Below are 17,500 nucleotides of genomic sequence, written 5' to 3' on the forward strand. Positions count from 1 at the left end.
GATGGGGGTGTACAGGGATGGATGGGGGTGTACAGGGATGGATGGGGGTGTAGAGAGATGGATGGGGGTGTAGAGGGATGGATGGGGGTGTAGAGGGATGGATGGGGGTGTAGAGGGATGGATGGGGTGGTAGAGGGATGGATGGGGTGGTAGAGGGATGGATGGGGTGGTAGAGGGATGGATGGGGTTTAGAGGATGGATGGGGGTGTAGAGGGATGGATGGGGTGTAGAGGGATGGATGGGGTGTAGAGGGATGGATGGGGGTGTAGAGGGATGGATGGGGGTGTAGAGGATGGATGGGGTGGTAGAGGGATGGATGGGGTGTAGAAGATGGATGGGGTGGTAGAGGGATGGATGGGGGTGTAGAGGGATGGATGGGGTTTAGAGGGATGGATGGGGGTGGTAGAGGGATGGATGGGGGTGTAGAGGGATGGATGGGGTTTAGAGGGATGGATGGGGGTTTAGAGGGATGGATGGGGGTGGTAGAGGGATGGATGGGGGTGTAGAGGGATGGATGGGGGTGTAGAGGATGGATGGGGTGGTAGAGGGATGGATGGGGTTTAGAGGATGGATGGGGGTGTAGAGGGATGGATGGGGGTGTAGAGGGATGGATGGGGTGGTAGAGGGATGGATGGGTTGTAGAGGGATGGATGGGGGTGTAGAGGATGGATGGGTTGTAGAGGATGGATGGGGTGTAGAGGGATGGATGGGGGTGTAGAGGGATGGATGGGGTGGTAGAGGGATGGATGGGTTGTAGAGGGATGGATGGGGGTGTAGAGGATGGATGGGTTGTAGAGGGATGGATGGGGGTGTAGAGGATGGATGGGTTGTAGAGGATGGATGGGGGTGTAGAGGGATGGATGGGGGTGTAGAGGGATGGATGGGGTGGTAGAGGGATGGATGGGGTGGTAGAGGGATGGATGGGGGTGTAGAAGATGGATGGGGTGGTAGAGGGATGGATGGGGGTGTAGAGGGATGGATGGGGTTTAGAAGATGGATGGGGTGGTAGAGGGATGGATGGGGGTGTAGAGGATGGATGGGGTGTAGAGGGATGGATGGGGGGTAGAGGGATGGATGGGGGTGTAGAGGGATGGATGGGGTGGTAGAGGGATGGATGGGGGTGTAGAGGATGGATGGGGTGTAGAGGGATGGATGGGGGGTAGAGGGATGGATGGGGGTGTAGAGGGATGGATGGGGGTGTAGAGGATGGATGGGGTGGTAGAGGGATGGATGGGGAGGTAGAGGATGGATGGGGGTGTAGAGGATGGATGGGGTGTAGAGGATGGATGGGGTGTAGAGGGATGGTGGTGTAGAGGATGGATGGGGGTGTAGAGGATGGATGGGGGTGTAGAGGATGGATGGGGTGTAGAGGATGGATGGGGGTGTAGAGGATGGATGGAGGTGTAGAGGATGGATGGGGTGTAGAGGGATGGTGGTGTAGAGGATGGTTGGGGTGTAGAGGGATGGTGGTGTAGAGGATGGTTGGGGTGATAATGGATGATGGGGCGATAATGGACGATGGGGTGATAATGGATGATAATGAATGATGGGGTGATAATGGATGATAATGGATGATTGTGTGATAATGGATGACGGGTGATAATGGATGATAATGGAACGATGTGGTGGTAATGGATGATGGGGTTAGAATGGAGGGATGGGGGTTAGAATGGAGGATGGGGTTAGAATGGAGGGATGGGGGTTAGAATAGAGGGATAGGGGTGATAATGGAGGGATGGGGGTGATAATGGAGGGATGGGGTGATAATGGAGGATGGGGTGATAATGGAGGATGGGGGTTAGAATGGAGGATGGGGGTTAGAATAGAGGGATAGGGGTGATAATGGATAGATGGGGGCGATAATGGAGATGGGGGTGATAATGGATAATGGGGCGATAACGGAGGGATGTGGTGATAATGGATGTATAGGGGTGATAATGGAGTGATGGGGGCGATAATGGAGACGGGGGTGATAATGGATAATGGGCGATAACGGAGGGATGTGGTGATAATGGAGGGATAGGGGTGATAATGGAGAGATGGGGGCGATAATGGAGATGATAATGGATAATGGGGCGATAACGGGGGGATGGGTGATAATGGATGATAATGGATGGCATGACGATAATGAATGGATGGGGAGATAATGGAGGGGTGGTGTGATAATGGATGTGGGGTGATAATGGATGGAGATGGAAGGACAATGAGTGGAAAGCTGTTCTAATCTCTTCAATGCATTTCGTTTCCTCCAAAAACACGACAGGAAACATGTTGCTTCATTAAGGAATGAGAATATACAGTTATATATAATAATATAATATATAGAATATACAGTTATATATAATACTATAATATATAGAATATACAGTTATATATAATAATATAATATATAGAATATACAGTTATATATAATAATATAATATATAGAATATACAGTTATATATAATAATATAATATATAGAATATACAGTTATATATAATAATATAATATATATGTAACATACAGTTGAATTCAGAAGTTTACATACACCTTAGCCAAATACATTTAAACTCAGTTTTTCACAATTCCTGACATTTAATCCTAGTAAAAATTCCCTGTTTTAGGTCAGTTAGGATCACCACTTTATTTTAAGAATGTGAAATGTCAGAATAATAGTAGAGAGAATTATTTATTTCAGCTTTTATTTCTTTCATCACATTCCCAGTGGGTCAGAAGTTTACATACACTCAATTAGTATTTGGTAGCATTGCCTTTAAATTGTTTAACTTGGGTCAAACATTTTGGGTAGCCTTCCACAAGCTTCCCACAATAAGTTGGGTGAGTTTTGGTCCATTCCTCCTGACAGAGCTGGTGTAACTGAGTCAGGTTTGTAGGCCTCCTTGCTCGCACACGCTTTCTCAGTTCTGCCCACAATTTTTCTATAGGATTGAGGTCAGGGCTTTGTGATGGCCACTCCAATACCTTGACTTTGTTGTCCTTAAGCCATTTTGCCACAACTTTGGAAGTATGCTTGGGGTCATTGTTCATTTGGAAGACCCACTTGCGACCAAGCTTTAACCTCCTGATTGATGTCTTGAGATGTTGCTTCAATATATCCACATAATTTTCCTACCTCATGATGCCATCTATTTTGTGAAGTGCACCAGTCCCTCCTGCAGCAAAGCACCCCCACAACATGATGCTGACACCCCCGTGCTTCACGGTTGGGATGGTGTTTCCTCGGCTTGCAATCATCCCCCTTTTTCCTCTAAACATGACGATGGTCATTATGGCCAAACAGTTATATTTTTGTTTCATCAGACCAGAGTGCATTTCTCCAAAAAGTACGATCTTTGTCCCCATGTGCAGTTGCAAATCGTAGTCTGGCTTTTTTATGGTGGTTTTGGAGCAGTGGCTTCTTCCTTGCTGAGCGGCCTTTCAGGTTATGTCGATATAGGACTTGTTTTACTGCGGATATAGATACTTCTGTACCTGTTTCCTCCAGCATCTTCACAAGGTCCTTTGTTGTTGTTCTGGGATTGATTTGCACTTTTCGCACCAAAGTACGTTCATCTCTAGGACACAGAACGCTTCTCCTTCCTGAGCGGTATGACAGCTGCGTGGTCCCATGATGTTTATACTTGCGCGCTATTGTTTGTACAGATGAACGTGGTACCTTCAGGCGTTTGGAAATTGCTCCCAAGGATGAACCAGACTTGTGGAGGTCTACAATAATTTTTTCTTGGTTGATTTCTCTTGATTTTCCCATGATGTCAAGCAAAGAGGCACACCTCCAATTGACTCAAATTATGTCAATTAGCCTATCAGAAGTGTAGTGGTTGAAAAACGAGTTTTAATGACTCCAACTTAAGTGTATATAAACTTCTGACTTCAACTGTAATATAGTTCCCACTCATCAGAGCTGTCTGGACAGAGAGACTCACCACAGTCCTACTCATCAGAGCTGTCTGAACAGAGAGACTCACCACAGTCCTACTCATCAGAGCTGTCTGAACAGAGAGACTCACCACAGTCCCACTCATCAGAGCTGTCTGAACAGAGAGACTCACCACAGTCCCACTCATCAGAGCTGTCTGAACAGTGTTTTGTCCCATCACACCACAGAGTCCGGTGAACACACTGGTGGTTGCTACAGGCTAGCTCGTTGTCCTTGCATACAGCTGAGGAGAGGAGAACAGAGAAAGGTTTCACACAGCTTGTCGTTAATCAGGTCCTTTTACAAGAGAATCACCTACCTCGTTAAAAAGGCAATAAATACCCTTTGTTTATGAGTAAATGCATTATGATGCCGAATGACTTCAACACGTTATAAAAATGAAACCAAAATGGAATTGTTTTTACACACAGCAGTTGTTCTCATCTTCCAGTAGAGGGCAGTCTGGGAAGCCGTCACAGATCATAGTGTGTTTAATACACAGCCTGGTTCCTGGGCACTCCCACAGACCTCGCTCCACACAACCTAGAGAGAACACAGCATTATGGGTACTGTAGTTTAATGCAAGCCACTCCCACAGACCTCTCTCCACACAACCTAGAGAGAACACAGCATTATGGGTACCGTAGTTTAATGCAAACCTCTCCCACAGACCTCGCTCCACACAACCTAGGGTGAGAGAGAGAGAGAGAGGGTGAGAGAGAGAGGGTGAGAGAGAGAGGGAGAGAGAGAGAGGGTGAGAGAGAGAGGGTGAGAGAGAGAGGGTGAGAGAGAGAGGGTGAGAGAGAGAGAGGAGAGAGAGAGAGGGTGAGAGAGGGTGAGAGAGAGAGAGAGGGTGAGAGAGAGAGGGAGAGAGAGAGAGGGTGAGAGAGAGAGGGTGAGAGAGGGTGAGAGAGGGTGAGAGAGGGTGAGAGAGAGAGGGTGAGAGAGAGAGGGAGAGAGAGAGAGGGAGAGAGAGGGTGAGAGAGAGAGAGGGTGAGAGAGGGTGAGAGAGGGTGAGAGGGAGAGAGAGAAAGGGTGAGAGAGAGAGGGTGAGAGAGAGAGGGTGAGAGAGAGAGGGTGAGAGAGAGGGGGTGAGAGAGGGTGAGAGAGAGAGGGAGAGAGAGAGAGGGAGAGAGAGAGAGGGTGAGAGAGAGAGGGAGAGAGAGAGAGGGTGAGAGAGAGAGGGTGAGAGAGAGAGAGAGAGAGAAAAGAAGAGTAAAATATTGGCTATACATATACGGTGTGTGTTTCTCACCACAGTTGTCTTCGTCACTGTCATCGTCACAGTCCATGTGTCCATCACAGCGTTTAGAGGACAGGACACACCTCCCGGACCGACATTTGAAGTGACTGGGAGAACACTCTGGAACAACCAACAATATAGCATGGGTTATGTCACCTAGGTCATGTTAGACAAAAAGTTTTCATGAAAATCTGCATTTTTTTCGGATTTTCAAATAACCGCTCCCCTCCCTTCTACTAACCATCACTATCCGGGTCAGGTAGTAGACAGGTGAAGAATAACCAAGCCCCTCCCTTCTACTAACCGGGTCAGGTAGTAGACAGGTGAAGAATAACCAAGCCCCTCCCTTCTACTAACCATCACTATCCGGGTCAGGTAGTAGACAGGTGAAGAATAACCAAGCCCCTCCCTTCTACTAACCATCACTATCCGGGTCAGGTAGTAGACAGGTGAAGAATAACCAAGCCCCTCCCTCCTACTAACCATCACTATCCGGGTCAGGTAGTAGACAGGTGTAGAATAACCAAGCCCCTCCCTTCTACTAACCAACAACATCTGGGTCAGGTAGTAGACAGGTGAAGAATAACCAAGCCCCTCCCTTCTACTAACCATCACAATCCGGGTCAGGTAGTAGACAGGTGAAGAATAACCAAGCCCCTCCCTTCTACTAACCAACAACATCCGGGTCAGGTAGTAGACAGGTGAAGAATAACCAAGCCCCTCCCTTCTACTAACCATCACTATCTGGGTCAGGTATTAGACAGGTGAAGAATAACCAAGCCCCTCCCTTCTACTAACCATCACTATCCGGGTCAGGTAGTAGACAGGTGAAGAATAACCAAGCCCCTCCCTTCTACTAACCAACAACATCCGGGTCAGGTAGTAGACAGGTGAAGAATAACCAAGCCCCTCCCTTCTACTAACCATCACTATCCGGGTCAGGTAGTAGACAGGGGAAGAATAACCAAGCCCCTCCCTTCTACTAACCATCACTATCTGGGTCAGGTAGTAGACAGGTGAAGAATAACCAAGCCCCTCCCTTCTACTAACCATCACTATCCGGGTCAGGTAGTAGACAGGGGAAGAATAACCAAGCCCCTCCCTTCTACTAATCAACAACATCCGGGTCAGGTAGTAGACAGGGAAGAATAACAAGCCCCTCCCTTCTACTAACCAACAACATCCGGGTCAGGTAGTAGACAGGGGAAGAATAACCAAGCCCCTCCCTTCTACTAACCGGGTCAGGTAGTAGACAGGTGAAGAATAACCAAGCCCCTCCCTTCTACTAACCATCACTATCTGGGTCAGGTAGTAGACAGGTGAAGAATAACCAAGCCCCTCCCTTCTACTAACCATCACTATCCGGGTCAGGTAGTAGACAGGGGAAGAATAACCAAGCCCCTCCCTTCTACTAATCAACAACATCCGGGTCAGGTAGTAGACAGGGGAAGAATAACCAAGCCCCTCCCTTCTACTAACCAACAACATCCGGGTCAGGTAGTAGACAGGGGAAGAATAACCAAGCCCCTCCCTTCTACTAACCGGGTCAGGTAGTAGACAGGTGAAGAATAACCAAGCCCCTCCCTTCTACTAACCATCACTATCTGGGTCAGGAAGTAGACAGGTGAAGAATAACCAAGCCCCTCCCTTCTACTAACCATCAACATCCGGGTCAGGTAGTAGACAGGTGAAGAATAACCAAGCCCCTCCCTTCTACTAACAAACAACATCCGGGTCAGGTAGTAGACAGGTGAAGAATAACCAAGCCCCTCCCTTCTACTAACCATCACTATCCGGGTCAGGTAGTAGACAGGGGAAGAATAACCAAGCCCCTCCCTTCTACTAATCAACAACATCCGGGTCAGGTAGTAGACAGGGGAAGAATAACCAAGCCCCTCCCTTCTACTAACCAACAACATCCGGGTCAGGTAGTAGACAGGGGAAGAATAACCAAGCCCCTCCCTTCTACTAACCGGGTCAGGTAGTAGACAGGTGAAGAATAACCAAGCCCCTCCCTTCTACTAACCATCACTATCCGGGTCAGGTAGTAGACAGGTGTAGAATAACCAAGCCCCTCCCTTCTACTAACCATCACTATCCGGGTCAGGTAGTAGACAGGTGAAGAATAACCAAGCCCCTCCCTTCTACTAACCATCACTATCTGGGTCAGGTAGTAGACAGGTGAAGAATAACCAAGCCCCTCCCTTCTACTAACCAACAACATCCGGGTCAGGTAGTAGACAGGTGAAGAATAACCAAGCCCCTCCCTTCTACTAACCATCACTATCCGGGTCAGGTAGTAGACAGGTGAAGAATAACCAAGCCCCTCCCTCCTACTAACCATCACTATCCGGGTCAGGTAGTAGACAGGTGTAGAATAACCAAGCCCCTCCCTTCTACTAACCAACAACATCCGGGTCAGGTAGTAGACAGGTGAAGAATAACCAAGCCCCTCCCTTCTACTAACCATCACTATCCGGGTCAGGTAGTAGACAGGTGTAGAATAACCAAGCCCCTCCCTTCTACTAACCATCACTATCCGGGTCAGGTAGTAGACAGGTGAAGAATAACCAAGCCCCTCCCTTCTACTAACCATCACTATCTGGGTCAGGTAGTAGACAGGTGAAGAATAACCAAGCCCCTCCCTTCTACTAACCATCAACATCCGGGTCAGGTAGTAGACAGGTGAAGAATAACCAAGCCCCTCCCTTATACTAACCATCACTATCCGGGTCAGGTAGTAGACAGGTGTAGAATAACCAAGCCCCTCCCTTCTACTAACCATCACAATCCGGGTCAGGTAGTAGACAGGTGAAGAATAACCAAGCCCCTCCCTTCTACTAACCATCAACATCCGGGTCAGGTAGTAGACAGGTGGGTCCGTCTTCGGGGAACTGGTTACAGTCGGTGTCCTCCGGCCATTGAAGACCCACAATACCCAGCACAGACTCACAGCGCTCCTTAGAGCTCCGACACAATGACCTGCAACAACACAGATAAACGTACATTATACGTAAACTCAGCAAAAAAAGAAACGTCCTCTCACTGTCCACTGCGTTTATTTTCAGCAAACTTAACATGTGTAAATATTTGTATGAACATAACAAGACATTCCATTTCTGTTAGTCACACAATGTGTCCCTGAACAAAGGGGGGGTCAAAATCAAAAGTAACAGTCAGTATCTGGTGTGGCCACCAGCTGCAATAAGTACTGCAGTGCATCTCCTCCTCACTGCACTAGATTTGCCAGTTCTTGCTGTGAGATGTTACCCCACTCTTCCACCAAGGCACCTGCTAGTTCCCGAACATTTCTGGGGGGAATGGCCCTAGCCCTCACCCTCCAATCCAACAGGTCTCAGACATGCTCAATGGGATTGAGATCCAGGCTCTTCGCTGGCAATGGCAGAACACTGACATTCCTGTCTTGCAGGAAATCAGGCACAGAACGAGCAGTATGGCTGGTGGCATTGTCTTGCTGGAGGGTCATGTCAGGATGAGCCTGCAGGAAGGGTACCACATGAGGGAGGAGGAAGTCTTCCCTGTAACGCACAGCGTTGAGATTGCCTGCAATGACAACAAGCTTAGTTCGATGATGCTTTGACACACCGCCCCAGACCATGACGGACCCTCCATCTCCAAATCGATCCCGCTCCAGAATACAGGCCTCAGTGTAACGCTCATTCCTTTGACGATAAACGCGATTCCGACCATCACCCCCCAGTGGTTCTGGTACTGACCTGCAGGGGGGCAACCTCTGGTGTGTGTGTGTAGTGGTTCTGGTACTGACCTGCAGGGGGGCACCCTCTGGTGTGTGTGTGAGTCACACTTGGGGACCAACATGGTACAGGCGAAGAACATGAGGTATTTATAACAGTTGGTCTGAACCAGGGCTGGGAACAGAGAAGACTCCCAGGAGACAGAGCTCTCGCTCTGGGTCGCGTGGCCAAGGTAGTTAGGGTAGGTGGTGCTGTTGTAGGGCAAATTCATACACAGCTCTAAAGTAATGGGCTCACAATGACCTGCAGGGCGAGAGAGGGGAGAGAGGGGGAGAGAGGGGGAGAGAGAGGGAGAGAGAGGGAGAGAGGGGGAGAGGGGGAGAGAGAGAGAGAGGGGGAGAGAGGGAGGAGGAGAGGGAGAGAGAGAGAGAGAGAGAGGGAGGAGGAGAGGGGGAGAGAGAGAGAGAGAGAGAGGGAGGAGGAGAGGGAGAGAGAGAGAGAGAGAGGGAGAGAGAGAGGGGGAGAGAGAGAGGGAGAGAGAGGGGGAGAGAGGGGGAGAGTTATTTGTTGGAGTCATTAAAAGTAGTTTACATACACTTAGGTTGGAGTCATTAAAACTAGTTTACATACATTCAGGTTGGAGTCATTAAAACTAGTTTACATCCACTTAGGTTGGAGTCATTAAAACTAGTTTACATCCACTTAGGTTGGAGTCATTAAAACTAGTTTACATCCACTCAGGTTGGAGTCACTAAAACTAGTTTTTCAAACACTTTACTTCTTCGATATAGGGGGCGCTCTTTACATTTTTGGATGAAAAACATTCCCGTTTTAAACAAGATATTTTGTCACGAAAAGATGCTCGACTATGCATATAATTGACAGCTTTGGAAAGGAAACACTCTTGACGTTTCCAAAACTGCAAAGATATTGTCTGTGAGTGCCACAGAACTGATGTTACAGAAAAAACCCAGATAAAAATACAATCAGGAAGTGCCGCATTTTTTGAAACCGCCTCATGGCAATGACTCCTTATATGGCTGTGGTGGAGCTAGGAGTCAGCTTACCTTTTCCACGTTTTCCCCAAGGTGTCTGCAGCATTGTGACGTATTTGTAGGCATATCATTGGAAGATTGACACTAAGAGACTACATTTACCAGGTGGTCGCTTGGTGTCCTCCGTTGCAAATATTGCGTAATCTCCAGCTGCAGTACTTTTCCGTTTGCTACTGAGGAGAAACCCAACTGCCACGAAGGATTTATCATCGAATAGATATGTGAAAAACACCTTGAGGATTCTAAACAACGTTTGCCATGTTTCTGTCGATATTATGGAGTTAATTTGGAAAAATTTTGGCGTTGTAGTGAATGAATTTTAGTTTTTTTTTTTTTTGCCAAAAGTGATGAACAAAACGGAGCGATTTCTCCTACACAAATAATCTTTTTGGAAAAAATGAACATTTGCTATCTAACTGAGAGTCTCCTCATTGAAAACATCCGAAGTTCTTCAAAGGTAAATTATTTTATTTGAATGCTTTTCTTGTTTTTGTGAAAATGTTGCCTGCTGAATGCTAGGCTTAAAGCTATGCTAGCTATCAATACTCTTACACAAATGCTTGTGTAGCTATGGTTGAAAAGCATATTTTGAAAATCTGAGATGACAGTGTTGTTAACAAAAGGCTAAGCTTGTGTTTCAATATATTTATTTCATTTCATTTGCGATTTTCATGAATAGAAAAAGTTGCGTTATGGTAATGCAGTATAGTTGAAGTATTTTTCTGTCGATTTCTCAGCCAAGCAGGATGAACAAACGTGACGTTTTTCGCCTACCAAAATATTATTTTTGGAAAAAAGGAACATTTGCTATCTAACTGGGAGTCTCCTGAGTGAAAGCATCTGAAGTTCTTCAAAGGTAAATGATTTAATTTGGTTGCTTTTCTTATTTTTGTGAAAATGTTGCCTGCGTGTGTGTTGTTAACAAAAGGCTAAGCTTGTGTTTGAATGTATTTATTTAATTTGCGATTTTCATGAATAGGAAACGTTGCGTTATGGTAATGCACTTGAGGCTATGATTACGCTCCCGGATACGGGATTGCTCGTCGCTAGAGGTTAACAAACTATAGTTTGACAAGTCGGTTAGGACATCTACTTTGTGCAGGACACAAGTCATTTTTCCAACAATTGTTTACAGACAGTGGGTCAGAAGTTTACATACACTAAGTTGACTGCCTTTAAACAGCTTGGAAAATTCCAGAAAATTATGTCATGGCTTTAGAAGCTTCTGATAGGCTAATTGACATCATTTGAGTCAATTGGAAGTGTAGCTGTGGATGTACAGTGTCAGGAATTGTGAAAAACTGGGTTTAAATATATTTGGCTGAAGAGAAAAGGAGGAGAAAGTTCCGCATTTTGTGACCCAAAGAAATCGAAATGTAATCAATTTTAAAATCAGGCAGTAACACAACAACATTTGTGGTAGCAACACAACATGGTAGCAACACAACATGGTAGCAACACAAAAACATGGTACAGACAGCATTGAGTCAACAGCACAAAGGACAAGAAGGTTGAGACAAAAATACATCACACAAAGCAGCCACAACTGTCAGTAAGAGTGTCCATGATTAAGTCTTTGAAAGAAGAGATAAAACTGTCCAGTTCAAGTGTTTGTTGCAGCTCGTTCCAGTCGCTGAACAGAGGAGCGACCCAGGGGTGTGTTTGCTTTGGGGACCGTTAACAGAATGTGACTGGCAGAACGGGTGTTGTATGTGGAGGATGAGGGCTGCAGTAGATATCTCAGATAAGGGAGAGTGAAGCCTAAGAGGGTTTTATAAATAAGCATCAACCAGTGGGTCTTGCGACGGGTATATCAAATCAAATCAAATCAAATTTATTTATATAGCCCTTCGTACATCAGCTGATATCTCAAAGTGCTGTACAGAAACCCAGCCTAAAACCCCAAACAGCAAACAATGCAGGTGTAAAAGCACGGTGGCTAGGAAAAACTCCCTAGAAAGGCCAAAACCTAGGAAGAAACCTAGAGAGGAACCAGGCTATGTGGGGTGGCCAGTCCTCTTCTGGCTGTGCCGGGTAGAGATTATAACAGAACATGACCAAGATGTTCAAATGTTCATAAATGACCAGCATGGTCGAATAATAATAAGGCAGAACAGTTTACAGAGATGACCAGTTTACAGAGGAGTATAGAGTGCAGTGTTGTGTCCAGGAGCATTGGTGGTAAATCTGATGGCCGAATAGTAAAGAACATCTAGTTTCTAGAGAGCACCCTTACCTGCCGATCTATAAATTACGTCTCCGTAATCTAGCATGGGTAGGATGGTCATCTGAATCAGGGTTAGTTTGGCAGTTGGGGTGAAAGAGGATTGATTAAGATAGAGGAAACCAAGTCTAGATTTAACTTTAGCCTGCAGCTTTGGTATGTGCTGAGAGAAGGACAGTGTACCGTCTAGCCATACTCCCAAGTACTTGTATGAGGTGACTACCTCAAGCTCTAAACCCTCAGAGGTACCAAACCACATGACCTTTGTTTTGGAGGTTTTCAGAACAAGGTTAAGGGCAGAGAAAGCTTGTTGGACACTAAGAAAGCTTTGTTGTAGTGTTTAACACAAAATCCAGAGCCATTGATCAAGTGGACTTTGTCTCATGCAAAGGAATGTTGATTTATAATTATGCAGACGAATAATGTGAAATATCATGATTAGTATATCTGCATATTCACTGTTATCCAACTGATATTCTCCCCTTTCCATCATCATGTGAACCCCGTTCATTGCTGCTCGGAGCAAAATTCCACTCCACTCGCTTTGGCAATGTAAACATACACTGAGTTTACAAAACATTAGGAACACCTTTCTAATACTGAGTTGCCCTTTTGCCCTCAGAAAAGCCTCAATTCATCCGAACTCTACAAGTGTTGAAAGTATTACACAGGGATGTTGACTCAAGTTGTCTGGATGTCCTTTGGGTGGTGGCCATTCTTGATACACACAGGAAACTGTCGAGCGTGAAAAACACCAGCAGCGTTGTAGTTCTTGACACATTAAAACCAGTGCAACTGGCACCTAAACCATACCCCGTTCAAAGGCACTTAAATATTTTGTCTTACCCGTTCACCCTCTGAATGACACACAGACACAATCCACGTCGCAATTGTCTCAAGGCTTAAAAATCCTTCTTTAACCCGTCTCCTCCCCTTCATCTACATGTCTCCTCCCCTTCATCTACATGTCTCCTCCCCTTCATCTACATGTCTCCTCCCCTTCATCTACACTGACTGAAGTGGATTTAACAAGTGACATCAATAAGGGATCATAACTTTCACCTGGTCAGTCTTATGGAAAGTTCTTAATGTTTTTGTACACTCAGTGTGCCAATAAAGGCCCTTTGAATTGAGAGAGAGAGAGAGAGAGAGAGAGAGAGAGCGAATGAGAGGAGAGTTAATTACATTTGACCCCCCTCTCCCCCTTTGTTTTTACACTGCTGCTACTCACTGTTTATTATCTATGGATAGTTGCTTTACAAATTACCTCGACTAACCAGCACATTGACTTGGTACCGGTACCCCCTGTATATAGCCTCCACATTGACTTGGTACCGGTACCCCCTGTATATAGCCTCCACATTGACTCTGTACCGGTACCCCCTGTATATAGCCTCCACATTGACTTGGTACCGGTACCCCCTGTATATAGCCTCCACATTGACTTGGTACCGGTACCCCCTGTATATAGCCTCCACATTGACTTGGTACCGGTACCGATAGCCTTGTTATTGTAAATGTCTTGTGTTAATTTTAATTAATTTTATTTATTTATTTATTTTAAAACTTTTATTTAACCAGGCAAGTCAGTTAAGAACAAATTCTTATTTTCAATGACGGCCTACCGGAGAACTGCCTGGTTCAGGGGAAAAACAACAGATGTGTACCTTGTCAGCTCGGGGATTCGATCCAGCAACCTTTCGGTTACTAGCCCAACGCTCTAACCGCTAGGCTACCTGTCTGTAACAGACAGACAGGTGTAACAGACAGACAGGTGTAACAGACAGACAGGTTACTAGCCCAACGCTCTAACCGCTAGGCTACCTGTCTGTAACAGACAGACAGGTGTAACAGACAGACAGGTTACTAGCCCAACGTTCTAACCGCTAGGCTACCTGTCTGTAACAGACAGACAGGTGTAACAGACAGACAGGTTACTAGCCCAACGCTCTAACCGCTAGGCTACCTGTCTGTAACAGACAGACAGGTGTAACAGACAGACAGGTTACTAGCCCAACGCTCTAACCGCTAGGCTACCTGTCTGTAACAGACAGACAGGTGTAACAGACAGACAGGTGTAACAGACAGACAGGTTACTAGCCCAACGCTCTAACCGCTAGGCTACCTGTCTGTAACAGACAGGCAGGTGTAACAGACAGACAGGTGTAACAGACAGACAGGTTACTAGCCCAACGTTCTAACCGCTAGGCTACCTGTCTGTAACAGACAGACAGGTGTAACAGACAGACAGGTTACTAGCCCAACGCTCTAACCGCTAGGCTACCTGTCTGTAACAGACAGACAGGTGTAACAGACAGACAGGTTACTAGCCCAACGCTCTAACCGCTAGGCTACCTGTCTGTAACAGACAGGCAGGTGTAAAAGACAGACAGGTGTAACAGACAGACAGGTTACTAGCCCAACGTTCTAACCGCTAGGCTACCTGTCTGTAACAGACAGACAGGTGTAACAGACAGACAGGTTACTAGCCCAACGCTCTAACCGCTAGGCTACCTGTCTGTAACAGACAGACAGGTGTAACAGACAGACAGGTTGCTAGCCCAACGCTCTAACCGCTAGGCTACCTGTCTGTAACAGACAGACAGGTGTAACAGACAGACAGGTTACTAGCCCAACGCTCTAACCGCTAGGCTACCTGTCTGTAACAGACAGACAGGTGTAACAGACAGACAGGTGTAACAAACAGACAGGTTACTAGCCCAACGCTCTAACCGCTAGGCTACCTGTCTGTAACAGACAGACAGGTGTAACAGACAGACAGGTGTAACAGACAGACAGGTTACTAGCCCAACGCTCTAACCGCTAGGCTACCTGTCTGTAACAGACAGACAGGTGTAACAGACAGACAGGTTACTAGCCCAACGTTCTAACCGCTAGGCTACCTGTCTGTAACAGACAGACAGGTGTAACAGACAGACAGGTTACTAGCCCAACGCTCTAACCGCTAGGCTACCTGTCTGTAACAGACAGACAGGTGTAACAGACAGACAGGTTACTAGCCCAAAGCTCTAACCGCTAGGCTACCTGTCTGTAACAGACAGACAGGTGTAACAGACAGACAGGTTACTAGCCCAACGCTCTAACCGCTAGGCTACCTGTCTGTAACAGACAGACAGGTGTAACAGACAGACAGGTTACTAGCCCAACGTTCTAACCGCTAGGCTACCTGTCTGTAACAGACAGACAGGTGTAACAGACAGACAGGTTACTAGCCCAACGCTCTAACCGCTAGGCTACCTGTCTGTAACAGACAGACAGGTGTAACAGACAGACAGGTGTAACAGACAGACAGGTTACTAGCCCAACGTTCTAACCGCTAGGCTACCTGTCTGTAACAGACAGACAGGTGTAACAGACAGACAGGTGTAACAGACAGACAGGTGTAACAGACAGGCAGGTTACTAGCCCAACGCTCTAACCGCTAGGCTACCTGTCTGTAACAGACAGACAGGTGTAACAGACAGGTTACTAGCCCAAACAGACAGACAGGTGTAACAGACAGACAGGTGTAACAGACAGACAGGTTACTAGCCCAACGCTCTAACCGCTAGGCTACCTGTCTGTAACAGACAGACAGGTGTAACAGACAGACAGGTTACTAGCCCAACGCTCTAACCGCTAGGCTACCTGTCTGTAACAGACAGACAGGTGTAACAGACAGACAGGTTACTAGCCCAACGCTCTAACCGCTAGGCTACCTGTCTGTAACAGACAGACAGGTGTAACAGACAGACAGGTGTAACAGACAGACAGGTTGCTAGCCCAACGCTCTAACCGCTAGGCTACCTGTCTGTAACAGACAGACAGGTGTAACAGACAGACAGGTTACTAGCCCAACGCTCTAACCGCTAGGCTACCTGTCTGTAACAGACAGACAGGTGTAACAGACAGACAGGTTACTAGCCCAACGCTCTAACCGCTAGGCTACCTGTCTGTAACAGACAGACAGGTGTAACAGACAGACAGGTGTAACAGACAGACAGGTTACTAGCCCAACGCTCTAACCGCTAGGCTACCTGTCTGTAACAGACAGACAGGTGTAACAGACAGACAGGTGTAACAGACAGACAGGTGTAACAGACAGACAGGTTACTAGCCCAACGCTCTAACCGCTAGGCTACCTGTCTGGTTACTAGCTGTCTGTAACAGACAGACAGGTGTAACAGACAGACAGGTTACTAGCCCAACGTTCTAACCGCTAGGCTACCTGTCTGTAACAGACAGACAGGTTACTAGCCCAACGCTCTAACCGCTAGGCTACCTGTCTGTAACAGACAGACAGGTGTAACAGACAGACAGGTTACTAGCCCAACGTTCTAACCGCTAGGCTACCTGTCTGTAACAGACAGACAGGTTACTAGCCCAACGCTCTAACCGCTAGGCTACCTGTCTGTAACAGACAGACAGGTGTAACAGACAGACAGGTGTAACAGACAGACAGGTGTAACAGACAGACAGGTGTAACAGACAGACAGGTGTAACAGACAGACAGGTTACTAGCCCAACGCTCTAACCGCTAGGCTACCTGTCTGTAACAGACAGACAGGTGTAACAGACAGACAGGTGTAACAGACAGACAGGTGTAACAGACAGACAGGTTACTAGCCCAACGCTCTAACCGCTAGGCTACCTGTCTGTAACAGACAGACAGGTGTAACAGACAGACAGGTGTAACAGACAGACAGGTGTAACAGACAGACAGGTTACTAGCCCAACGCTCTAACCGCTAGGCTACCTGTCTGTAACAGACAGACAGGTGTAACAGACAGACAGGTGTAACAGACAGACAGGTGTAACAGACAGACAGGTTACTAGCCCAACGCTCTAACCGCTAGGCTACCTGTCTGTAACAGACAGACAGGTGTAACAGACAGACAGGTTACTAGCCCAACGCTCTAACCGCTAGGCTACCTGTCTGTAACAGACAGACAGGTGTAACAGACAGACAGGTGTAACAGACAGACAGGTGTAACAGACAGACAGGTTACTAGCCCAACGCTCTAACCGCTAGGCTACCTGTCTGTAACAGACAGACAGGTGTAACAGACAGACAGGTTACTAGCCCAACGCTCTAACCGCTAGGCTACCTGTCTGTAACAGACAGACAGGTGTAACAGACAGACAGGTGTAACAGACAGACAGGTTACTAGCCCAACGCTCTAACCGCTAGGCTACCTGTCTGTAACAGACAGACAGGTGTAACAGACAGACAGGTGTAACAGACAGACAGGTGTAACAGACAGACAGGTTACTAGCCCAACGCTCTAACCGCTAGGCTACCTGTCTGTAACAGACAGACAGGTGTAACAGACAGACAGGTGTAA

General features: G+C 46.9%; 1 protein-coding gene across 1 annotated transcript in view; it reads right to left on the reverse strand.

Moving 5' to 3' along the window:
- The window catches only part of corin (corin, serine peptidase), a gene marked incomplete at its 5' end in the record, with an annotated part of 101,535 nt that overhangs the window by 17,871 nt on the left and 66,164 nt on the right, over positions 1 to 17,500 (reverse strand). Inside the window, 5 exons of the mRNA XM_065021179.1 lie at positions 4,051 to 4,161; positions 4,347 to 4,460; positions 5,173 to 5,280; positions 8,006 to 8,142; positions 8,948 to 9,179. Coding sequence (XP_064877251.1) covers positions 4,051 to 4,161; positions 4,347 to 4,460; positions 5,173 to 5,280; positions 8,006 to 8,142; positions 8,948 to 9,179 — 702 coding nt within the window. The remainder of the gene's footprint in view (positions 1 to 4,050; positions 4,162 to 4,346; positions 4,461 to 5,172; positions 5,281 to 8,005; positions 8,143 to 8,947; positions 9,180 to 17,500) is intronic.

This window comes from Oncorhynchus nerka, linkage group LG8 (genome assembly GCF_034236695.1).
Source record: "Oncorhynchus nerka isolate Pitt River linkage group LG8, Oner_Uvic_2.0, whole genome shotgun sequence".
In the NCBI taxonomy this organism is placed as follows: Eukaryota; Metazoa; Chordata; class Actinopteri; order Salmoniformes; family Salmonidae; genus Oncorhynchus; species Oncorhynchus nerka.